The sequence below is a fragment of the Akebia trifoliata genome, chromosome 16 (assembly GCF_017979445.1).
Source record: "Akebia trifoliata isolate Shusen 1 chromosome 16, ASM1797944v1, whole genome shotgun sequence".
Taxonomy (NCBI): Eukaryota; Viridiplantae; Streptophyta; class Magnoliopsida; order Ranunculales; family Lardizabalaceae; genus Akebia; species Akebia trifoliata.
Genome location: NC_141390.1, coordinates 21,929,256 through 21,955,843, shown reverse-complemented (window position 1 = coordinate 21,955,843; position 26,588 = coordinate 21,929,256). Strand labels below are relative to the sequence as shown.

Below are 26,588 nucleotides of genomic sequence, written 5' to 3'. Positions count from 1 at the left end.
TGAAAACGATTTATGGTTTTGTGCCCTTGCCATGTCATTCACGTACCCAACTACGTACCAAGACCGCGTGCATTTATCATGACTCAAAATATTAATATACCCTTGTCTTTTTCACTAAAAGACAATATGTAATGGTATTATTGAGAAAAAAATGTGATGGAGAATACTAACATCCCCATGAGGTCTTAAATGTTAGCATTCCCTATATATATAGGAGACGGTTCAAAAGACAATAAGTATGATAACAGTCGTGACAACAATGTTTGTCCTATATGGGTTAGAAATTTTGGAATGGACTCATTTTTGGTGAGAATTATCTCCTCAACACAGAGATCATCTTCATAAAAAATCAGCAAATTCTGAAACTTCTAACCCCCACCAAAAGTGGTTTACAAAAAATTTGACGGTGATCATCCTCGTAAAAAATCAGCCCATTCCGAAACTTCTAACCCCATCAAATATGGTTTATAGAAACAATTGTCACAACTATTGTCATACTTATTGTCCATCGAACCATCCCGATATATATATATATATGTGGAGTTGAAGGAAAGAAGAAGAGGTTAGGGGGTCTCTCTTTTTCTGGAAAAAGAAAAAATAATTAAAAAAAATAAAGATCTTATAAAAAATTTGATTTGGAGGAGGAATGCAATTTTTTTTTTTTTTTTGTGACTTTTGGGATTGCACTTATAAGAACAAAATGCAATGGGTTTGTTTTTTAAGTGATGGGGTAATTGGTTCAAAGTGGTTAGGAAGTAGTTGCTCTCTGAAAAATAAGTTTTCAAATATGTAGGATGTTTTGTGTACAAAACCGTTAGTTCATTGTACTTGGATTTGGGGAGAAACCCTACTTTTGATCAAAAGAGATGACTAGAGGATTCAAAGACAGCTTTTCATTAAAAAATAAAGTGTTAATCTGTTGAGATTTGAGACTGGGGGGAATAAACTTTCGAGTTGTACAACTTTTTATTACTATCTTTCAAAAGAGACTTTGCGCCTAAGGAGAACAAACTTTCCAGTCCCACAACTTTATGACGATCTTTCAAAAGGAGCAAGAAGTACACTTGGAATTTTCCAAATTATGAGTTACCCCTCAAATTCCCATTATTTACATATGTACCCCAACACCCTAAAATAATCTACTCCTTACACCCCTACACACATCACACACCAAACAAACAAAGGAAAAAAAAAATTCAACAAGCCAACTGATCTTGATTTTGAAATATCTCTTCAAATATGGACGGTCTCCTTGATCTAAATGGGGTCCACTCATTCAACAACTTTTTGATCCCTTCAATGATAATTTCTTCTAGGTCATACCCTAACCTCGAAGAATTCGACATTAATGGGGAAGGTTATGTTGATTCAAGTTCCTCCATAATTATCAGAACCTGAAATTCTATGTAAACCCAGGTCAGTTTTGGCGAATGTTTGAGATATCCCTAAATTTTCAAAGATGACACTTGGTCTATAGACTAATGTCAAATAATTAAAATACCCTCATCTTCAACCTTAGTCAAAATGCTTGAATTTTATTGAAAAATTACTAATCTTCAACTTCTTTAACTGAAGAATTTTGAAACTTCATATAGAAAAATCAAGAGTTTTAACAAACAGTTAAGAAGAGATTGAAAGCCATGGATTGAAGATAAGAACGAGGGCTTGCAAATAAGGTTGAAAAGATTAAAATCGATATACAATATACCTTAAAGAGATTGAAAATGAGATTTTAATAGAAAAATAATGGTTTTTTTTTACTAGACACATAAGTTGAAGGCAATAAATTATTTTTTATTAGCCTACAAGAGAGGACCGCAATCAAGAGGCATGTTCTCAGTTTGAAAATATATAAGAAGTAATTCAAAAATCACCAAAAAAAAAAAAAATTGTAGTAGTTATGTCTAAATCACCTTTTTCACTTATTTTTTGTTTTTATTTTTATTTTTCTTTTAGTTTGGAATGAAAGAAAGAATATTGCTTTTAGTGATCCTCGCATGTCATAACAAATGAATGAGATGTTTTAAGTTGAACCACAAAAAGGTCCATGATATCCCCTGTTTCAAGCTATATTTACTCTCCTCTTTATTTTGGGATGCCCGCACATACTTCATGAGTGCGCAGCTAAGGTTGCTTCCATTTGAATCACTTCTATAAGAATTGTTCTTTGCTAATTGGATGTTGGACTTTCTAGCCTCAAACCATGCACATTTTGATGTATTACATCAGACATATAGTTGGGATGCGAAAATTCATTTCATTTGAGCACATCTCTAGGGAAAATTATTCAATCTCAACCTTTCATTTGATGGAGATTGTCCACCCTTGTTCGAAGGAAGTGCTTTTGGGATATTTGGTAATTTTTGAGATCCAAAAGCAATTGTTTTGAAAATTAATGTGTTTGAGTGATTATAATGCCCATTAAAGAGAGACAAAGAGGTGGAAAACTATCTAAAGCTAATTTGTTGATTTGAGAGGGTGTGTTAAGAATTTTTTTTAAAAAGCTTCCATAAACATGTGAAGCCAGGAGCAATCCTAAATCTACCTACACATTTTCAAATAGAGCTTTAATTATCTTCAAGAATTGCAATCAGTAGATACCCAACATGAAATGCTAACCTTGGTGACTTGCACATGATTAGTTAATGGTTTGGGTGGTTCAAGTGGAGTTAGAACTCCTACCCTTCAAAATGAGAGATACAAGTTGGGAACTTCAGGTATTGGGGTTTTGAGTAATTTCAACTCTACGAGTTTGAGACCTAATCGACAATCTAGAGCGAATCATGAGTTAACAATTCCAACTTGATATTCAAAACAAGCTTTTATTCCTATCCTAATTACTTATCAAATCATTGTGCTTTATCCTAACTATCGCCGTACGATGTTATGTTCATATGTTAGTTTGGGCGATCATAATAAATTTAAATACATGCATAATTAATATAAATGATTCCAAACATTCATCCATGCTCATTGGTCGAAGAATTCCAAGAAGTTTAGAAGGATATTCCATCCAAAACTTGATTTTTAATTGGGATGTGTGATTGTAATATATTAGAGTAATCTAATAGATTTTTGTTTGCTATGGCTTGTTTTTTAGATAGTAATCCTTAATAGGTTATCTCGACCTTTTTTGGGATTTTTAAAGAGAGTTGCTATTGCCACACCAATTTTTATTAATGCCGCACCGATCATATGAAATTCTTTTGTGATTTATATAAGAATTGGTGTGGTAGTAATTCTCTTTTTGAAAGTAAAAATAAAAATAAAAAACTGAAAATGTCAGAAAATCTTCCACTGCTTGCTTTGCAGCTTAGGTTTATCTCGTTTAAGCTATAGCTATTTATGAGCTATGATGATAAATGATTAAATTGAGGTGGAGTTGTTGGTTGCACACTATTTTATTTTATTTATTTATTTTTTGAATGTTTGAAATGTCCCCATGTTTTCAAATCAATGATATATCTCTTGTCCATGATATCTAGCAAGAGATTTATCAAGATATTTTGGCAACTCTAATTTTCTTTCCCTAGAAAACTATAGGTAAAATAAATTACTTCACTCCCAGAATTGAATCTTGATGATGATTTCCTTTGATTCCTATAAAAAAAAATCACAAATCTAAGAGAATTTTTTAGATCAAAACTCTCTAATGATCAAGTTAGCAAGAATATCAAAGGATGAATTGAATAATCAGCCAAAAGTCCTTTACCCTTCGTAATGTATCTCGTAATTATAGATGAGGAAAAGTTTATTCTCAACAAGTAAATTTCTTCTGAAAATTTTGCAATTAATCCTTACCCATAGTGAATTAAGAACTTTCTATCTTTATCATTTTGATTTCATGTATAATCACAAGTCTTCCTTATTTGAGAAACTTCTAATTTGATTTAAGAATCATAATAGTAGATAAAATCCTGATCAAACGTAGATTTCTTTTGTTAAGATTTGTGTGTAATCCTATACCATTTCTACTATCATTCCTCAACTATAAGGATCACTCAGACATGTTTAACCCAATGATCAATAATATTGTCATGTGTCACTCTAACTCAGTCCTATTCTGGATTTAGAGGAGTTGACATGTAGGGTCATAGGTGCAATCACTTATTCATCGAATAAGCTTTAGTAGCTTTTAATACATACACATGTTCGTCTGACCCATCTTTCTCATGCGTTAGTGATCATAGGGTAGTATTATATTGATTCACGCCATCAAGCATACACCCTCATAAGACCCATTATAATAAAAAATTCGTTTATATTTTTTTCATTGATTTAGAAAATGAAAGAATAAAAAAATTAAATAATTAATCAAATTGTACTAAGAACAAATGACAATCTCACCACATCACCAAAATCTAAGATTGAAATATATATATATATATATATATATATATATATATATATATATATATATATATATATATATATATATATATATATATATATATATATGTTTAGAGTGAGAGTTAGTGTTCATGACATAGATAATTGACAATCAATATGAAATGTGTAGTTGATATATTTAATACTTTTGGGTTGTACTTATAATTATATTTTTATATAAATAATAGATATATATATATATATATATATATATATATATATATATATATATATATATATATATATATTCGATATAATATGGTGGTTGTAATGCAGATTGATATATAGATTTTGATTATATAATTATATCTATACAGGTAAAAAAAAATTCATAAGTTCAATTTTTAGGGGAAACTCAGTCGAAATTATTTTGAAGAAATTCACATCGTATTTAAGATTTGAAGATTTGGATTTTCGTTTCTTTCTCTTCACCCTAGATATTTGGGAAAAGCTAAATCCTAAATGGAGGGCGTGACAAATATATTTAATTAGATATATGTTTTTTTTTTTATAAACTTATCACCCTCAATCAACTCTTTAAAAAAGTTGTCATTTTTCATTTTCTTAAAAATCATATCTTATTCTTGAGGTTTGGAGGTTGAAGCGAATAGCATCATATGGTTGAAGATGAGGGCAAGAAATTTTCTTTGGATTGAATATAGCAGGTTTTGGAGAGAAAAATCAAAAAATGTTTGGTTAGAAAACATGAAAGATGAGGGCATTTAAGTCATTTTATAGTAGTTGTCAAGAAAGACATAGGTCAGGACGGATATAAGGGGTAGTTATGATAATTAAAATAGTAGGGATCCAGAACCAAGGTCAAGTGGCACATGATTTCATGCCACATGGCACTTTTGGACCAATGCGGCAATTTTCATGTATTTGTTTGATAGCTACTATTGATTTATTTTACTTATTCTCAACTATTTATTTATTTATTTTTTAATTTTTTAATTTTAATGGGGTGTAATAACTAAAAGTTGGGCGCTAATAGTCGCTCGTATTTGTATTATAAATAGAAGATCTGTTTTTTTTTTTTTTTCACTCATTCAAGTTAGGCTGATGGAAATAACATTACAACAGACGAAGAGCAAGACTGTTTTCTTTGTCTCTCTGTTTTTTGCTTTTGTTCTTATAATAATACAACAAGAAGGAGCATCTGCATCATCATCAGCAGCAGAAGCTTTGGTGAAATGGAAAAAGAGTTTGATCTCTCACTCTCACTCTCTTGATGATTCATGGTCTGATGATCTCACCAATACCACCACCACCACCTCCAGTACTCCTTGCAATTGGACTGGAATTACATGCGACAACTACTTCGACAGCATCATCAAGATCAACCTCGAAGGTTTTAGCCTCAACGGCACGCTTGATGAATTCGACTTCTCAGCCTTCCCCAATCTCACCTCCCTACTTCTCTCCTCCAACAATTTGTATGGAGAAATCCCAACTCAAATTGGGTATCTTTCAAAACTCATTTCTCTCGATCTGGGTGGTAACTATTTCACAGGTATGATCCCTTCTGAGATAGGAAACCTCTTACATCTTCAATCTCTGTTTCTTGGGAGGAATTCCCTATCTGGTGCAATTCCACATGAGCTTAGTAATTTACAAAACTTAGAGGTGCTCTTTCTTGGTGGAAACTCTCTAAGGAATCCAGATCCGATTCATCAGTTTAAGGGCATGGCATCATTGACTTTTCTCTTCCTCTATAATAACTCACTGGGACATGAGGTTCCCCATTCATCTTTCACTGCCCCAAACTCCTTTGGCTGAATCTGACCATGAACAAGTTCAATGGCAAGATACCCCACGAAATTGGTCTTCTAACTAACCTCACATTCCTTGATTTATCTAATAACCCGTTTACTAGTGGGCCCATACCATCTTCCATAGGTAACCTTAGAATGCTCTACTCCCTACATCTCTCGAAAACAAGCTTGAATTCCAGCATTCCCAATGAGCTTGGATTTTGTATCAACCTTGTGGATCTTGACCTATCACTCAACAACCTCTCTGGTCCTTTGCCTCTTTCCATGGTCTCTCTAATTCAACTCCAATCCTTGCAACTCAATAATAACAAACTATCTGGTCAAATCTACCCACATTTTCTGTCCAATTGGACCCAACTCCAATCCTTGCAACTCAATAACAATAACTTCACTGGAATAATTCCTCGTGAGATTGGCAATTGCATAGGGTTAACATTCTTGCAACTCAATGATAATGATTTAAATGGTGAAATTCCTGAATCAATTTGCAATTTGAATTTTTTGAATATCTTACAAGCCTCCCGTAATCAATTGCAAGGATCTTTTCCAAGATGTTTGACTAATTTGAGTTATCTAGAAATTCTAGATCTTGGAAACAATAAATTACATGATACCTTCCCCTTTTGGCTAGAGTCACTGCAATCATTGAAGGTCCTTATATTGAACTCCAACTTATTATATGGTCCCGTTGAAAATCCTCTAACCAATTTTGGTTTCCAAAAGTTGCAAGTCCTAGATATTTCTTCCAATGGATTTACAGGACCTTTGCCTGCAAAATACTTTCAGAGTTGGAAAGCGATGATGACACCACAACAAAATGAACTTATAGTAGGGAAAAAGTCTCCAATGTACATAGGAGATGGAGAGAAACAAAATCGATATTATAATCTCTCAATTATCCTCTCGTACAAAGGACAAGAAAGGGTACTAGAGAAGATCTTGACCACCCTTGTCTCTGTAGATCTCTCCAACAACAGATTCCAAGGTGAAATTCTAAAAGAGATAGGAGATCTCAAATCACTTATTCTACTAAATTTGTCTTGCAATGACCTCATAGGTCCCATCCCATCCTCGTTGGGGAACTTGAGACAACTTGAGTCATTGGATCTCTCGCAAAATAAGCTTTCAGGGAATATTCCTCAGCAACTACTTCTTCTTACATTCCTTGCAGTGTTTAACCTCACACATAACCATCTTGAAGGAAGCATACCACGAGGTAAACAATTTGATACATTTTCAGATACTTCTTATGAGGGTAATCCACGATTATGTGGAATTCCATTGTCAAGGCTATGTCAAGATGTCAATGCGATTTCACCACCAACAACATTCCAACAACGCAAGGATTCAACATCAACAAGTGACCTTGATTGGAAAATATTTATGTTGATAGGATATGGATGTGGAGTGGTTATTGGCATTGCAATTGGATATACCATATTTTGGAATGAAAATGGATGGTTCACGAGGATGTTTGACGGGGAAAGATGCAGGCAGGTCAAAAAGTCGAAGAGGATCAATAGACTCCAAGTAAATCGAAGAGAATAAAGGTTGTCAAAAAAAAGTTTAGTTTAAATATAAACGATGTTGCTAATGTGTTTGCTGAAAGTTTGTATAAACTATTGTAATCGGTAGCATACTATAAATAAAGTTATCTCATTTTTCAAATATTAATCTATCATAAAGAAGCAAGGCTATGTCTTCTAATCCTTCCAAATGTCTAGTAGACTTTGATTTCATTACATAAGATTCTAAAAGCATGGCACTCATGATTTTGACTAGAAGACCTTGGTACCAAATTTAACTCTTTCAAGTCCTAAAGAAAAAAAGTTTAAAAAAAAAAACGGCATGACTTTTACGGCATTTTTCAAGACAAATTGATCAAAGTATTAGAGTTTATTCATTTCCTGAGGACCTATGGTTCCTCAGGCATGGTCCCATGCATTTTGTTCGTTTTGCAATTATAATATATTCATTGTGTATCTTAAGAAGACCTATCTAGTGGCGAGGTTGAAAGAAAAAAAATGAAAAATATGAATTGAAGAGGTTTTTTTTTATTCACCTCGAGATCTACAACTCCTATCAAGATATGCCAATAAATCATTACAATAATTAAAAATACAAACAAAAAAAAAAAACACTAAGGAATTTTTTACGTGGTTCGCAAACATGCCTACGACCATGGGCTTGGGGAGCCGTTCCACTATATTCTGAATCTCCTTGTTACATGAATTTCACATGCATAATCCCTTTTGAGATAGGAAACCTCTTGCTTCTCCAATCTCTGTCTCTTCAATACAATAACCTATTTGGTGCGATTCCACATGAGCTTAGTAATTTACAAAACTTACAAACTATCCCTCTTGCTAGAAACCATCTAACGAATCTAGACCTGATTCAGTTTAAGGGCATGGCTTCATTGATAGAGCTCTCACTCTTTCATAACTCATTGACAATAATCCATTACAGGGATAGATTCCATCAGAAATCAAGTATCTTACCAAACTCCAATCCTTGCATCTCAATGACAATAAATTTATTGGTATAGTCCCTCCTGAAATCGGGACTTGTCTGCAAACATTCTAACTAGACAATACCTATGGAATTTGGTGACTGCAAAGAGCTATTATTCTTAAAACTCAGTGATAATGAATTAGTTAGAGAAATTCCTATATCAATTTGCAATTTGAGTTATATGTATAAGTTACATGATGATGTAATCGGTATTATCATATCTTAGTGATGATGTCATACAAAGGACTTGATATAATATTAGAAAAGATCTTGACCCGTTTTGCCCCCTAGATTTCTCTAACAATTTATTCCAAGGTGAAATTCTAGAAGTGATCGGTGATTATCAAATTGCTTATTTTGTTAAATTTTCTCCTAATGACCTCACAGGACATAGTCTATCATCGCTAGGAAACTTGGCACAGCTTGAGTCATTAGATCTCTCGCAAAACAAGCTCTCAGGGGAGATTTCTGAGCAACTACTTCTTCTCACTTTCCTTGGCATGTTGAACCTAACGAAGAACAACCTTGTCAACAACATACCACGAAACAGACAATTTTATACATTTTAAACTGCTTCTTATCAAGGTAATCCAGGATTAGTCCATTATCAAGGCAATGGATAGGTGTTGGTGCAATTTCGCCACCAACAATCTTCGAATAGCTCAAGGATTCAATATCTACATGTGGTTTTGATTGGAAATTCATGTTAATGGGATATTGATGTGGAATGGTTATTGGCGTTGCAATTAGATATATCGCATTCTGAAATGAAAATAGATGGCTTACAAGAATTTTTAGAGTAGAACTACACAAGTGGATCAAAAGATCAAGGCAAATTGGTAGACTCTAGTCAAATTAAAGCGAATAAAGACAGTGCAAAAGTTGATCACTTTTTCGCAAATATCCCTTATTATTGAAAAAGATTTCTTTCCTTTTGTATCTTCGTTGTTGTTCTAAAAAATTTTATAACGAAAACGTGATCATTCACGTTTTGGTAATTAAAATGAACAGTTAGCCGGAATAGTAAATAACTCATTTTCAGCTCACGAAATGGTAATTCACCCCATAATAAATAAAGTAGGTATTCATCGTAAGTTTGATGCTTCTTTGTTGATGTAAATGTGAACAAATAATTTTACCTTCTTGGATTGGCAAGTAAAGGTTGATCCACAGGGAGATGTGGGTTGTCAAAATTCTATGTAAAATGCTTGAATTCAAGTTCCTGTTGGTTCAAGTTCATATCAATATTTAAAGAGTGTGTTGATTCAAGTTCCTGCATAATCATCAGAACCTGAAATTCTATGCAAACCCAGGTCAGTTTTGGTGAATGTTTGAGATATCCCTAAATTTTCAAAGATGACACCTGGTCTATAGACTAATGTAAAATAACTAAAATACCTTCATCTTTAACCTTAGTCAAAATGCTTGAATTTTATTGGAAAAATCACTAATCTTCAACTTCTTTAACTGAATTTCATTTTCTTTAACATTTAAGAATGATAGGGATCTTTTGAAGAAGAAGAAGAAGAAATTTTAAACTTCATATAGAAAAATCAAGAGTTCTAACAAAGAATTAAGAAGAGATTGAAAACCATGGATTGAAGCTAAGAACAATGGCTTGCAAATAAGGTTGAAAAGATTAAAATCGATCTACAATATACCTTAAAGAGATTGAAAATGAGATTTTAATGGAAAAATAAGGTTTTTTTTTTAATTACTAGACACCGAAGTTGAAGGCATTTAAATTAGTTTTTTTTAGTCTACAAGAGAGGACCGCATTCAAGAGGCATGTTCTAAGTTTAAAATATATAAGAAGTAATTCAAACATCACCAAAAAATTGTAGTAGTTATGTCTAAATCACCTTTTTTCACTTATTTTTTGTTTTCGTTTTTACTTTAGTTTTTGTTTTTCTTTTAATTTGGAATGAAAGAAAGAATATTGTTTCGTTCGGTTCCTTTGAACATGACTTCTCACCTTTGAATTCCTCTCAAGCATTTAATGCAATAATAAAAGATGATCCATGATTCTCACAATAAGTCAGAACAAATGAATGAGATGTTTTAAATTGAACCAATGAAAAAGTCCATAATATGCCCTGTTTCATGTTAGATTTACTCTCCTCTTTATTTTGGGATGCCCACACATGCTTCACATGGGCGGAGGCAAGGGCCCTGTGTGGATACACCTCTCTGTGCAAGTGCAAAAAACATCTTTGCGCAAGAGCAGGTTTTTGGGGCTTCTCAATAAATAGTAAAAAATCTCTCTACGCAAAAGTAAAAACCTCTCCATGCAAGAGTAAAAAATCTATCCAAATGTTTGCTAGCTCACTGTAGGTGCAAAAGTCATCAAAAAGCTCAATCCAAATGCAGTGAAGGTTGCTTCCATTGGAATCACTTCTGTAAAAATTGTTCTTTGCTAATTGGATGTTGGACTTTTCTAACCTCAAACCATGTTTGGATGTATTACATCAGACATACAGTTGAGATGTGAAAATTCATTTCATTTGGGCACATCTCTAGGGAAAATTTTACGATCTCAACCTTTCATTTGGTGGAGATTATCCACCCTTGTTCGAAGGAAGTGCTTTCGGGATATTTGGTAATTTTTGAGATCCAAAAGCAATTGTTTTGAAAATTAATGCAATGATTATAAGGATCATTAAAGAGAGTCAAAGAGGTGGAAAACTATCTAAAACTAATTTATTGATTTGAGAGGGCATGGTAAGAATTTTTTGAAAAAAGCTTCCATAAATGTGCAAAGCCAAGAGCAATCCTAAACCTTGTTCGATTTTGATCTGTTTTTGACTTTTTTTTTCTTTTTCGCTTCTATATAAAATGAAAAAATGGCCGATCACCGAACATTAAATTATAATCAGGGAGCCTTTGTGAGAAATCTACTGACACATTTTCAAATAAATCTTTAACTATCTTCAAGAATTGAAATAAATAGACACCCAACATGAAATGCCAACCTTGGTGACTTGCTCATGATCAGTTAATCGTTTGAGTAGTTCAAGTGGAGTTGGAACTCCTACCCTTCTAAATGAGAGATAGAATTTGGGAACTTCAGGTATTGGGGTTTTGAGTAATTTCAACTCCAACGAGTTTGAGACCTAATTGACAATCTAGAGCGAATCATGAGTTAACAATTCCAACTCAATATTCAAAACAAGCACTACAGTAAAATAAGGATATAGAGACGGTCATTGACCCTCTCTATAGGGGAAAAACCATCGCAAATACATGTAGCGATAGCCACCCGGGCCATCGCTAAAACCTCTGATGCTATATGTATTATTGACGGCCTACTATTAATAATATATGGGACTTATAGCGACAGCCACTTTTGGCCGTCGCTGTAGGGTATTTAAAAAATATATATATAAAAGGCCCTTAGCTATGGTCTCCAATCGTCACTATAGGGTATTTTAGGTCTTTTGCTGCGGTCACGGCTGACCGTTAGCTATAAGAACTTTTGAAAAAAAAATTTATTTTTACACCTACCCCTCACATGTTGCAGAATATTGGAGATACCCCTTTTTTTTTAAGATTGATGACCTAAACCCCAACTAACAACATGAAAAGACCCAAATGCCCTCATCTTCAACTTTCATAAATCAAACAATTTTTTCAACCTCCTGCTGTAAATTAAACCCCAACTAACAACTTGAAAAGACCCAAATACCCCTCATCTTCAACTTTCAGAAATCTAACTATTTTTTGAACCACCTATTGTAAATTAAACCCCAAATAGTGACATGAAAAGACCCAAATAGTTGTTGTATCATTGCAAAATCTGTTCCAAATTGGCGATTAGAGTGACAAAAAGATAAATCAAATACAAATGCGTGAAAAAACTTCATGGAAAATTCAAATTGGTTCAATCTTCACCAAATTACAAACTCCACATTGAAATATTTCCTTGTTCTCATTTTCTAGATTTAGACTTTATTTAAGAAACAACACTAGTTTTATATGAATATGTACACAAATTCTACCTCAGAACAATTATGTATCTTGTTTCAACGATTTTTCCTAAGGTGTTCTATCCATGAAGGAATGGTAATTCAGTTTAAAGGAACTTTGTTGAACACTAGTAAATGTTTCTTCATCATCAGGGTTTACTGTCGCTTCATCATCATCGGGGTTTAGACCTTGCATTGAAGCAAAGGGGTCATCTTCATCATATGATGCATCCTGAGCAAAAGAATTACTAACACTGCATAATAAGATTAAAATATAGTTACACATAGAAACTAATAAATGGAAACTTCAATAAGAAAATGAGCCTGTATCTTATCCATTTTGAACTTTTCAAAATAGTAACATATTTATTTTAGATTGAAAGTTCGTTTTCTAGATGAGTAAAAGATTTACAATGCTCAAGTCACTTGCCTACAATATAAAGCTCTACATGGTAAAAAGCTAGCTGAAAAAGCACCGGGTGATGTAGACACCCCATTTTTGCATCTGCCTGATTAATCAAGTCCTCGACCCGATCGCAAAGGTTCCCAATGATGGATGTCTATTCCAATGCTTTATTTTGTTACCAGATATGTTTCAGAAATCCGGATGAGGTATCTCGAACTGACAAAATTTAGAAACCACGCTACACTAGGAAAATACGACCCCAGAAACATAGAAATCATCATCTTGCAAACCAAAAAGAAGTTTCACGATAAAAATCACTAAAAATGACTAAATTACCAAAATACCCCTAACATCAAAACAACCCTAAAGCCTGCATTACGCTTAGGAAAACCCACTCAAACACATAAAATAACAAATCGAAACCAAGTAAACCACTTCGCCAATTTTTACAAAATTTGACAAAATTACGAAAATACCCCTCATAAAGTTCACGACCATTTCATACAAAAAACTTCATAAATAATAAAAACCAACATTCCCATTGAATTCCTTACGAAAAACTGATTCCAAAACATCCTGGAACATTGAAAAATGACTTAAAACGTAAAAAATCCTCTCCGAGGGCAAAATGATAATTTCACAATTTTATTAATTAAAATTTTTGAAATTAATAAATAAATCATTAAATAATGTAAAGTGAAACATTAATAAAATTAATTTTAAAATGTGAACAAAAAAATCGATCAATCAGGCTTTCAGGTAAAATTGTTGAGGGCTGGTAAGATATTTCTTTAAAGGTTGGGGGTCCAAAGAATTAAAGATATAATAGAGAGGGGTTCTCCAAAAATTTAAAGTCAATCAAGCAACACTAAATTCAAGATATTAAAGTCAATCAAATAAGACTAAAGTCAAAATTAAAGTCAATTAAGTAAGACTAAAGTCAAGTATTAAAGTCAATCTCATGAGACCAAAGTCTAAACCCTAATTGAAACCCTAATCAAACCCCTAATCCTCCTAAAAAACTTTATAAAAAGGAGCCTCCACACCCTATTTTCGTATCAAAGAAAAAACCCTAGGAAAAGTAGGTGAAGAAGCCTCCACAACCTCTCCAAAACCCTAATTTTGGAGCCTCAACTCCTTACCTAACACCCTTGCTTTGATTTTAGCCTAAAAAACACTCAAAAACCTCTCAAAAACATCCCAAAAATCTACAACAAATTCGAAGCACCCAGATCCAAGAAGGAGATACCTTACCTCGGAGATCAGAAATCAGATCCGGAGATAGAACGAAGTAAGGAATACGGTATAAGGAGCCGTTTTCACCAGATCTGAGGGAATAACACTTTTGCATATCGAAGATAAGTTTTTTTGTTTATTATTTTTTAATCTAGGTTTGTCATTAGCGATGTAAATTTATTTGGGATAAGTAGAGATCGGGAATGGCCGGGCGGGGTTGGTGCCTAACACCTTCCAACCCCGTAACATGATCCCCGAATTCAGATTTTCTGTAGTAGATTAGTTTTTATCCAATTTAGAGTCAGTTTAGTTTCTAGACCACAATAACTAGGTGGCGACTCCCAAACCTCAAGGGTCAAAAGCGGATCTGCGCACCCCACGGATTGAGGGCACTTTCAGGTGAATACAAGTAATGTTAAAAACTTCTTCTTCTCCTCTTGACGACTTTCATAAATACAAGTACCAAAGATTACTTGAGTGCACAAGATTTCGATTACCACACATACCCAAAAGTCAGATTTTCCTTTTTTTATTTATAACATGTTAATGGAATGTCCCACAAACCCTACTTCCCCTGGTGATGCTTTTATCCATTGCCCAGGCACTCCTTTCATGGTGCTCATCTATCAGTAAAATGTCTAACAAGCACAAGTGTGCGGTGCGGGTCACAAACCAGAATGAAGCAGGTTCTCATTTTACCAATATATATTTCAAAACTAATTGTGGGTATCATGTCTCCTAGAAATAATATGCATTCTGATACAATAAAATGTCATTATACAGGAAAGCAATTGTGGGACTATCACATTCAACAACCCTTTAAAATCCCAAAATAATGCTCGTTTCAATACAAAAAAGCAATGTCTTCCCTTATTGCCCCATTGGTTGATATATTCATGGACATAGACTCAACATTCTTTACAGATCAATTTAGTGGTCAGTTTTTCTGCAATGTAAAGGCCCCCTAAATCTGCTCCTATTACCAATGTGAATGAAAAGAAATAAGACAACAATATGCCATGCTCCATTTCCAAGGTAGTTTGCAGTATATAAAAGCAAATCAATCAACAATACCACAACTAATGCATATAAAAGGTAACTGTAATTTGTGGATCCTTAGGTAAATATTCCTAATACCTTTGAGTGGGAATAGACTTCTTCGATGCTACTGCATCTTTATTCTGCAAACAAGAACATGAAAGTGTTCAGACAACATCGTGACTATTTCTACTATAAAAATATTTATAACACAATTAGATAACTTGGATATGTACCAACATCTGTTCCTTGACTTCTCCAAGAAAGATAAGAGAATAAAACACTCTCTACATCTACTACAATGACTTTGAACTCTACCCCTCTAGAAGGGTTTTTTTTTTCATTTCTTTTTCCAAAAAAGCATGTCTATCTTTGCTACCAATGACATGGAGACAACCATATCTGAGAGGTGCTTCTCAGCTTCCTGAAATATTAAGGCATGAGGGAAGCGTGTTGTGTAGCCTCAAATCTCACACTGCCATCTCTTTTACAAAATTGTATTAAATAAGATAAAGAAATAATAATAAAATGGATTTGTTGCATAGGGTGGCAGATCCCAACACGCTATCCCTGTGATGGATTGGCTATTCGTCTTATAAGGAATCCTCAAAGGAATTTCTGATTGTGCCTCACATAGCTTTACTGATACAATTACTATCCCAGACAAATTTTCTGACAAAAGAATGTCAAAGATAATAAGAATATTCAAACAATTTCCAAGTGACTCATCTAACAACAACACATCTTAATCCAAAATCAGAAATCAACAAACAAGAAAAAAGTTATGTCAGATTACAAAACAAGCAAAAATATAAAAATAGCTTTAAGTATTTGTTAAAAATCTAAGAATGTTTTCTTGTTTCTGATTTAAGATTTTTAATAGAAATAGATACCTGAATGAAACAGAGACCAAGTTAGGCCAATTAAGCTGGAATAAGTGTTTGGAGAGAACCCAAGATGGCAACTTTCATCCAATAAATAAATTTTCACATACACCCTTTTATCCCAAGTGCCCCAAGATTAAGGGGAGTCAATGCAGCGATTCAGGTACTATTCGACCTAGAAGCATAACATATTATATATGATATTGGTTCCATTCTGCTTGGGTATGTCAATATTGACTGTGGGTTGAGACAAACATAAAACAATGGAGGCACATAGTGGACCCAATTTAGTATTTAAGAGAAGATTTGGATCTTTCATTTTTAATTACTTAATACACATGTAAAGTTCCTGGTAGTAGCAGTAAATGAATCAAAGAACGATGACAAAATTCTTGCTCACTAATTCAAAATCATATCCTCAGAAACATAGAATTTCGTTTTTCAAGTATACATAGCATACTAACCTGGATCTTTAGCAATGAAATCCAATACTCGATTAATAAAATTGCCCAAGTTATAGAGCAACTCGCTGTTATGTTTTCCTTGCAAGTCTACCCATGTAAATAATGTGTCTGATACCTAAGTTGCACAAAAAAAAAAAAAAAAAAAAATTACAAATCGAATTCCATCTAAAGAGTGTCTTCAAATAAAACTTCCAACTGTATGCAATACATATGTTACAAATTTACAAATACACTTGTATGCACCACACAATATCTACACCTCAGAACAACCATAGACATTTGTGCATAAATGAGGTTTGATAATTAATAACTAAGGGAAAAAAAAAGAATCAACCAAGCACTGGAAAAGGTCATAGATCAAAGAGGGTCAGCAATGAAAAATTCTATATTCCCACAAGAAGCATGCTCTATAAATAAATTTCATTTGAACCCATTAAAATTAAAAGGAGAAAAAAAAAAACAGATTTGAAACAAAAAACTAACCACTCTCCAATTGCAAGTGTAAACTTAAATTTTTGGCAATGAACAATCCTAAATCCAATCAATTTAATTCTTTCATGCAGTTTTAGATTTTACTATCATGAAACACAATGAAAAGACACACAACAAAACATGGAAATCCTCTAATACCTTGAAGACAAGCTCATCGAACCAACCAGGTGAAATCTGGAGAGCATTATAGGCTCCATCATTAAAAGCCCAAGTTCTACAAACAGTTAGACCCATCTTTGAGCCAGCTTGCAGCATTGCTCTGACTCTGGGTCTACTGAACTCCTCCACAGCTTGATCCATCAACCAATAAGAGTTCCACCTATTCACATAGAATGCCTTCCCATCCACCATGAACTGTGTCGCATTCCTTCCCATAAAACCCTTCTCAGGTTCTTTAAAATAATCAAATCTCAAGTCCCCAAAAGACATGTAAATGAAGGCAACACAGGATGTAAAACCAAAAATTGGGTACAACAGCCCATTACCTGCCAACATTTTTCTCTCTCTAATGTAGAACCCCACCAAAATAGAAGAAAATAACAAAAGGGTCAAAACTAACAGAGATATGGGTTATACAACCATCCTAATTATGCGACTGAAAAAAAAAATTAAAATACTAAATCCAAAACAAATCGGAATGCACAAAAAGGAAAAGAAAAAAAAAAGTAAAAAGTAAATACAAGGCAACGTCTCAAATTCTTATTTGAAGAAAAGAACACTTACTCTGTGGACAACGGAAACTCTTCAGGCACGGAACAACTCCACTTCTAGATTAGTAGAAGGTCAAGATCATGTCAGCATTACCACATCAAGTTACATGTGCTTTAGTGTAACAAAGAACTGGATTGAAGTAGTTTTTTTGAAACATTTATCATCATCTAAAAAAATCATGATGCAATTCCAACAAAGCAAACAAAAATACAAAAAAGAAAGGGAGTGAGACGAAAAGATATTTGTAACTTAGAAGTTGTTGCCTAGTGAACTTCCAAACAAGTTTCTGAAGAAAATTGTGCAGAAAAAAGTTGTGTTAAAATAAGATAGTTAACCAAATGAAGCTAGAAACTAGAAAGAAGCCAAAATGTAACAAACGAGCATGATAAGGCATATTTACATATCATACAAGTGATTTGGTTAGGGCATTTTCAATTAAACACCCAATACAAACTTAATGCTCCCAAACCAACCAAATATAAAATCGCACAAGGAAGCACACAATCTACACCATACTATAGAATTTAAGAGGTGCAGATGCTGGAAACCGAGTGAAAAAAAAAATATTAGCTTCCCTTCACAGTACTAATGTGGACAGAAATCAATCCTTATATATGAGATTTCTATAGTTGGTTTGCCTAAAATAAATGAGATTGAGCCTTCAATACTAAACTGCAAGGGTAGGACGAAAGTTAAGCATTATGGAAGAGGAACTCACATTCCTTCTCCTTTCTTCAACATCCAATCAGGAATAGGTCCAGTCAGCAAATTGCCAGTCAGGTACCTAAGCCATCTCATTAGTTCTATTTGATTGCCAACTTTTTGTTACATACTAGCATACTAATCAGATTACTTACATGAAATCTATCTTTGACAAACTATCAAAGCTACTTGGAATTTGTCCTGCTAGCTTGTTAAAGTTGAGATCTCTATGGAAAACATATCATCACAAAATATTTAAGGAAAAGTTTGCAGCCAAAAAGAACATGTTCAATAACAATGTTTAGTAGTGCTCTATATAAGCATTCAACTCACAAGCTAGTCATGTTAAACAAGTTACTTAGTGGTGGAAAGACATTTCTTGTGCCATTTATGTCACTAATCCTCCTACATAAAGAAATTCAACCAAGCATTAACTACTACAATGAATTGCTTGGTCAAAGATCACCAAAAAACATTTACAAAACAATTAAGAGAACATGATATAAAGAAGGATTACTCACAACCTATATAATTTGGTCAAAAGAGAAATGTAGATGGGATGTGGAAAATCTACTAATATTTCACTTCATTGTGATAATTTTGTTTACTGATGCTATAAGTTCTAGTACTAACTCTAGCTAACCTCCCAAAGCCCAAGGATTATCCATTTCAACCATGGAGTTGAATTTTTAAATATTTCTATAAAACATATAAGAAAAATATTTTTCATTAGAGCTCGATTAGAATGTAAGATATGCTATATAAAATCTTAATTGACTGTAAATTTACATTGATTTACTGTTGTAAGCTAATCTCCAATCCATAACATATCTAGGGCCCTAACTTAATTATCCATCAAAAATAAATTGAGAAACATAAATGAACGGCTTGAATTGGAAAAAATTACAGATTCTAGGGTTTCAAATCAAACAAAAATCACAAAATAAATTACTTGAATCAATAAAAAAAACTAAAGAGAATGAGATCTCTCTACCGCCCCTTTTTTTTTTTTTTCTTCTTCTGGTGAAACAAAGATTAGATGCCAGCTTTTAAATCGAATATGAGAGACAAGTAGGGTTTTGTGATAATAGAAGAAGCACAACTTTGAAATTGACAATGGTGAGTAACCATGGATGGGAGACGTTGTTTTAAAATTGAAGATTTGGAGAAATCGGTCAGAGATTGATTTACAGTCGAATATTTAGTTAGGGAAATTGGATATAAGAAATCAATTTACAATCGAAGATTAAGAGAAATAGAAGACGAGAGATCGATTTCCAATTGAAGATTTAAACAAATCAAAGGGGAGAGATCAATTTACAATAATAAAAAAATTTAGAGAAATTGAAGGTTTCTTTTCGATTGTTCTGTCTTCATTTGACCACGAAACCAAGTTTTGATTCCAAAACTTGCGAAAAAATAGAGGAAACTGAGTTTTGATTCCGTAAAAGGCTGATATTAGAGAAGGAGACGATTTAACAGAGTAAACAACCACGATCAAAGAATGAGAGCCGAGAGAGAGATGAAGAGCCCTTCTTCCTTACTGCCATATATACGGTCATATTTTTATGTTGCTACAAATGAGTATAATGAGGGTTTAAATGTGACTGTCGTTGCAAGTCATTGCCATAGAAGTAATTTCCTGTAGTGAAGCTTTTATTCCTATCCGAATTACTTGTCATATCATTGTTCTTAATCAACCTACTTCGTCTCTAATTATAGGGAACAACCCTATCGAGGGGCGAAGCTAGGATTTTGCTCATGTGGGGACAATCAAGAGTAAAAAAAAAATTTGCGGGGACAACTAAGAGTGAAAAAAAATTTGTTGACAGCGCAATTAAGAAAGAAATTTTTTTTATGGAGGCACTAGTGACAGATTTTTTTATCCGTCACAAAAATATATTGCAATAGTTCACTAATCGATATACTTTGAAAATTCTAGTGGGGCCAAGTGCCCCCATTGTACATCCGCCCCTGACCCTATCAGATATGCTAACTATTGCCGTATGATGTTATGCTCATATGTTAGTTTGGGCGATCATAATAATATTAAATACATGCATAATTAATATAAATGATTCCAAACATTCATCCATGTTCATTGGTCAAAGAAATCCAAGAAGTTTAGAAGGATATTCCTTTCAAAACTTAATTTTTAATTGGGATGTGTGATTCACTACAACAAATATGGAAATTAGGAACGGTTTATTACCGTTCCTAAGTCACTCCAGACCGTCTTTAATCGAGGCGTCCTTAATGAGGTTAAACGGCTGAAAGCCGATCTATATTTCATAATTTGGAACGGTTACAAACCGTTCCAGATCTCTGAATTTGGAACACCGTAAAACCCTTCCTAATCCGCGTCTTTATATAACAGCACATGGTACCCCCAAAAACATTTGAGACATCGGATTTTATAGAACTGATCTCCTAGGTCTAATGCTTTAGACATCAGTTATAAACCGATATCTAAAATTGTTATAAATTGATATCTAATATTATTATTATTATTATTATTTTCTATTTGCCTATTACCTACGGTTAAAATAAATCCAAATAAAGAACATCGAGGTTCTCTATCACATTAATTTATATACAAAAATAAAATAGATCCAAATAAAGAACATCGAGGTTCTCTATCACATTAATTTATACACAAAAAGAGTTGCAATGAGTCATAATTTACAAATCCAAAATTACAATACATCGATAAACGATTCACAATCATTACACAAGCACAAGTGCTTACAAGGAAGCAATGCCAGCACTCCCATCCCTCCCTATCTTCTTTAAGATCCCCACAATGCCCGCAACTACCAAATAAAGAATTCTTTCGTGTCACCACATTGCATATTCTCATGATGAGCTTTCGCACCTTCAAAAGAATGTTTGAAACAAGTGCTCCTGATCAACCAAAGATATGCAGATAAGCTTCCACTCTCAAAGATGATGCAAATAGCTGTCTAATCAATTATTTTATTATCTATGGAACACAATAAATAGCTATTATTTTACAAAGAATTATTGATGGAGGAATGTGATTCATGTCAATATAATTGGGATAGAGGTGGTGATGATTATATAGCAAAAATTGTCGTGGGTCATAATGTTGATGATGATGATGATGATATAGCAAAATTTGTCACAGGTTATAATTACTAGCACAAATGTAGTAAAAAGTCATTTTCTCAAAATGTGACTCACCTGAATTTCGCTTTTATAAGGATCCCAAATTTATCAAAGTCCATGTCATGCTCATCTGAAATACATCATAAAAAACGAAATGAAAACCAGGGGAACTAATTTATTAATAGCCGTGGGAATGAAATTAAATACCCAATGAAACTTCTCCAGTAACAACCATCTCTTGGAAGTTTCGACTGAATGTCTCGTTTATTTGAGCAACAAGGTTTCTCAAAGTTGGAAGCCAGTTTTCCTGCAAAATCTCTTGGATCAGAAATTTTTTTTTCAAGCAATGACAACTAGTTTACAATTCTACAAATATAGAAAAAGTATATGGATAAACTTTTAGAATAATAAGGAGAGAGAAGACAGAATGGAGAAAAGAAACAGCAGGAATAGCAGATACTACAATCACCAAAAAATTAAATATCTGTATTTTCACCTTCAAACTGTCTATTTTACTTAAACACCGTTTTGTGGCAATGACTTCTATTTGTAGGAAAATGGTGAGGATGGATATCAAACAACTAAACACCCAAAAAATGATAAAATTACCTTACGCTGACGATTTTCATATTCTTCCAGAACATTGTGGTTTAGAAAAAGAATAGAATTTGCTTAAGAAATATTATCTTGAATTGCAGCTTCCAATTCCTCAATAGTACTAAGCATCTGCAATAAGAAAAAGTGCGAAAATAGTGAACATTAAGCTTCAAGGAAGCCTAATCCAATTAGGCAGATCCAATTATATTACTTGAAAAATGGTCAAAAAGGAAAACCAAACAGCAAAACCTTCAACTATCTATTTGTAAATATAGGTTCGATCTATGTAGACATTTGCATCCATTACATATTGTTTGAATGGTTAGTTCATGGAAGGCAGGTAAGATTGTGCTATGTACCCACATTAATGTTCACCAAAACTGAAATATAGTGACAGCCACAACTAATGATGTGATGTGGATTGAAAATACAGACTAAAACAAAGTTCATAAATAGTCAAAACCTATGCAGTCTTACCGAAGAATGTGTGGACTCTAGTGGCTATAACAATGGCCTCGATTTCACCTTGCTTGCAAGTGGACCCAGAGAAGACTTCATCACCAGGGTTCTTTGTGACTGGTAGGGACTCTCCAGTGCGGGCTTTCCTGTGTTTCATTTTTTTTTTCAAGCATCATAATAACTGCAATTTCCATGACCCATGCTAGATGAAGTGTTATTATTAAAGAAGAAATTGATAAAAGCTTACCCTTAGAGCAATCTTCTTGAATTTATTCATCGTAGAGAAACACATGAGGTGTGATAAGACAGCAGAGTCTAGAGGTTTATACGGGGGAACTCCATCATCCACAATCCATGGGTGACCTGTTAGTATAGAAACCCACTATCACACTCACAAGGAAGAATCAAATGCCCGCAACTACCAATCGAACAGTCTTTCGTGTCACCACATTACATACTCTCACAATGAGTTTCCGCACCTTCAAATGAATGTCTGAGCAAATGCTCCTGATCAACCAAGGACTATAAAGTGAGAAACCTTCATGTCCATTGTTCAACTCTAAAAGCAGTCCAATCAGAAGCATAAATAAATTGAATACAAATAAAAGTATCTAAGATAAAGGACTCAAAGTCCGTGTTGATAACAAAAAATCAAATTTTATTTGATGTTATTATTTTTTAAACATTACCAAGTGAAGGATTCTCAATGAAAAGTGATGAAAATGAAATTTGATAAAATAAAAAACCGATCAACAAGCAAGAAACTAACCTTATAAAATTCATAAAATAATCAATGGTTTTCTCAAGCTTCCATTCTCCATATTCTCCAGCCCATGGAGGAAGTAAGTGGTGGAACAAAGTCAACATCACCTTCTTTCCATATGAGCGAACCCTTTGTATGATCCATAAATATCGCTCCAGTGCTGCATATTTAACCTATGTCATGAAAAAACTAAAATAAAATATCATCCAAATTATTTTCCATAAAGTTCAAAGAATACACTACTAAAAAAATTTGTTAGGGGATATTAAAAAAAAAGTCTCTTTTACTTTTTTCTCCCTAAAATCAGAAACTACCTGCTACGATTAATGGTCATGGTACCCGGACCATGAGTCATCACTCTAAAATACAAATTGGGTAGACTTCTATGAATTTTTTGTATAAACATCTGTATATTTAGCGAAGTTAAAAAAATCACTCTAAAAAAATCGATACCCAATGTGAGCATTATTCCTCAGTGGCCACCCATAAGGGTGTACTCTCAGCGTGTGATGTGTGGGTGATGCACATGCCCCGAGATTAATTCTTAGACAAGACCATGGTCTATGGACTAGGCAAAGCCTAGAAAAGGGCCCGGTTTGCTGTCCATAGGGATACCCAATTATCAAAAAAAAAAAGGATGCTGCCATGATCCAGGATTAGGATCACTGAATAATTTTTCTAATATCAGTTCTGTGATATCTTTTTGTAATTCTCTCTAAAATAAAACTATTAAGGCCTGTTTGGATTATAGAGTTGGATTTGAAATTTCCATGAATCAACTCTAATTCGTGGATTAAGTAGGCAAGTTCCAAGAGTTATAAATCCCCAAATCCAAGAGGACTACATGCCGTCTAGGCCTACTGTGCCATGCCACCCAGATCTATGGAGTTGGAATTCTGTGTTGGAAAACCAATTGATAGGGTTGGGTTTCTGAGTTGCTAAGCAAGCAAGAGATTAGCAAAAACCCTAAGTAAAGAAACAAAAAATATTCTTAAAAGATCAAACAAGACATTAAACCCTACATCGATCGGAATTCCACCTAAGAAATGCAACGATCTCAACTGAAAACTAACAAACCAAATCAGATCTAACTAAGAATCGATAATAGGGTTCCAAAATCATAAGAAATGATAGATCGAAAAGAAAATTAAAAGAAATCAAGATCTTACCTGAGAGACGAGGGGATTTTGACTATTCGAACCTTAGGTTTCGTAGATCTTAGACGAAGAACCGATCGACATTGAGGGACGAATGGATTTTCGCAGATCACCTTCCCTGTCCTCTCGATCTAACTCTTTCTGCCTTTCGTCTTTCGTTCTAGTTAGAACGAGAGAATAAGGACGATTTCTTCAGTCTGGTTCGGATTAAAACCCATGGGTCGCGATTTAGAAACGGCTCCAAACATAAAAAAACGGTTTAAAACCATCTTTTATTAGAAACGGCTAAAATCCGTATCACTCTCATGTTCCAAAATAACCATTTTTTTATAGTGATTCTAATATATTAGAGTAATCTAATAGATTTTTGTTTGCTATGGTTTGTCTTTTAGATAGAAATCCTTAATAGGTTCTCTCGACTTTTTTTGGATTTTTGAAGAGAGTTTTTATTGTCACACCAATCTTTATTAATGCCACACCAATCATATGCAATTCTATTATGATTTATATAAGAATTGACGTGGCATTAGTAGAAGTTTGTACGGTAGTAACTCTCCTTTAAAAAAAAAAAAACTGAAAATGTCAGAAAATTTCCCACTTGATGTGACAATGTCTATATATGCCTGCTTGCTTTGCAGCTTAGGTTTATCTCTTTTAAGCTAAAACTATTGCTGAACTATGATGATAAATGATTATATTGAGGTGGAGTTGTTGATTGCTCACTATTTTATTTATTTATTTTAGGGGTGGAGAGTGGTGTAGCAAGAGAATTATCAATAGATTACCTCAATCCCAGAATTGAATTAATCTTGATGATGATTTCCTTCTGATTCTTATAAAAAAATCATAAATTTAAGAGGAGATTTCAGATCAAGATTTTCTGATGATCAAGTTAGCAAGAATATCAAAGGATGAATTGAATAATCAGGCAAAAGTCTTTTACCCATTGCGATGTATCTCATAATTATAGATGAGGAAAATTTTATTCTCAACAAGTAACTTTCTTCTGAAAATTTTGCAATTAATCCTTACCCATAGTGAATTAAGAACTTTCTATCTTTCACCATCTTGATTTCTTGTTTAATCACAAGTCTTCCTTATTTAAGAAACTTCTAATTTGATTTAAGAATCATAATAATAGATAAAATCCCGATCATACATAGGATTCTTCAACTATAAGGATCACTCGGACATGTTTAACTCAATGATCAATAATATTGTCATGTGTCACTCTGACTCAGCCTATTCTGGACTCAAAGGAGTTGACATGTGGGGGTCATTGGTGGATTCACTTATTCTTCGAATAAGTTTATTAACTTTTAATACATGGGGTAGTATTGTATTGATTCACACCATCAAACACACACACTCACAAGAATTCGTTTATATTCTTTTCATTGATTTAGAAAATAAAAGAATAAAAAAATTGAATAATTAATCAAATTGTACAAAGAACAAATGATAATCTTGTCACATCACCAAAATCCAAGGTTGAAGATGAAATGCTATCGAAAATCTCAATTATCTTGGAAACATCAACGACAATCTCAGTTGCTTGAACAAAAACTGCTTTATACATAATTTTTTCGAATATAATCTTTGTGGAGTGGAAAATAAGAGTTCTAACAAAAAATTGAAAATGTGGACATTTTGATAATTCAATCTACGACATTCAGGAGTAATTTCTTTCAAATATTAATCAAAATATAAAGGGGTATATATAAATTACTTAAAGTCTTTTAGGAAGAATAATTCAAATAATGCAAGGTTCATTGGAAGATTCTAATGGCCCAACATCCCTAAAATGCGGAAAGAATATGTCTCACATATATTTCAATTGTTCCATAGTCAACATTCTTAACTCGTAAACTCGTACTGTTAAATTCCCACCAGGAATTGAGTAAGAA

The 26,588-nt window shown here is 33.4% G+C and overlaps 1 protein-coding gene and 1 long non-coding RNA gene across 7 annotated transcripts; both read right to left on the bottom strand.

Moving 5' to 3' along the window:
• Positions 1–12,442: 12,442 nt before the first annotated feature.
• LOC147382858 (mannan endo-1,4-beta-mannosidase 2-like) lies at positions 12,443–20,189 on the bottom strand. Of its 6 annotated transcripts, XR_015173920.1 has the most exons (5): positions 18,593–20,189; positions 17,887–18,160; positions 16,672–16,786; positions 15,423–15,466; positions 12,443–12,897 (listed from the first exon to the last, which is right to left on the bottom strand). XR_015173920.1 is itself a non-coding variant. In XM_086429120.1 (4 exons), exons 1-3 carry the CDS (start codon positions 17,656–17,658, stop codon positions 15,462–15,464), a joined length of 477 nt encoding a protein of 158 aa, XP_086285246.1. In that variant the 5' UTR covers positions 17,659–17,852; the 3' UTR covers positions 12,443–12,875; positions 15,423–15,461. The 6 variants fall into 6 exon arrangements, 4 of the variants coding, with proteins under 4 accessions (XP_086285246.1, XP_086285245.1, XP_086285247.1 ...); XR_015173919.1 differs by having other exon boundaries at positions 17,887–20,186; XM_086429120.1 differs by lacking the exons at positions 17,887–18,160; positions 18,593–20,189 and adding an exon at positions 17,302–17,852 and having other exon boundaries at positions 12,443–12,875.
• A 994-nt stretch (positions 20,190–21,183) lies between these two features.
• On the bottom strand, positions 21,184–23,459 carry LOC147382857 (uncharacterized). The gene is made up of 4 exons (XR_015174080.1): positions 23,009–23,459; positions 22,780–22,907; positions 21,781–22,012; positions 21,184–21,480 (listed from the first exon to the last, which is right to left on the bottom strand). It is a non-coding gene; the product is annotated as an uncharacterized LOC147382857 (long non-coding RNA).
• Between the last annotated feature and the right edge of the window lie 3,129 nt (positions 23,460–26,588).

What these genes read in the sequence shown, in the direction of transcription:
- LOC147382858 (XM_086429118.1), bottom strand. Translation starts at nt 17,658, where the DNA reads ATGTTGGCAGGTAATGGGCTGTTGTACCCAATTTTTGGTTTTACATCC. An exon ending in TCGATGAGCTTGTCTTCAAG is followed by an intron (nt 15,467 to 17,301) that starts GTATTAGAGGAT and finishes TCTTGTTTGCAG; the next exon opens with AATAAAGATGCAGTAGCATC. An exon ending in AAGTCTATTCCCACTCAAAG is followed by an intron (nt 12,898 to 15,422) that starts GTATTAGGAATA and finishes CTTATTATGCAG; the next exon opens with TGTTAGTAATTCTTTTGCTC.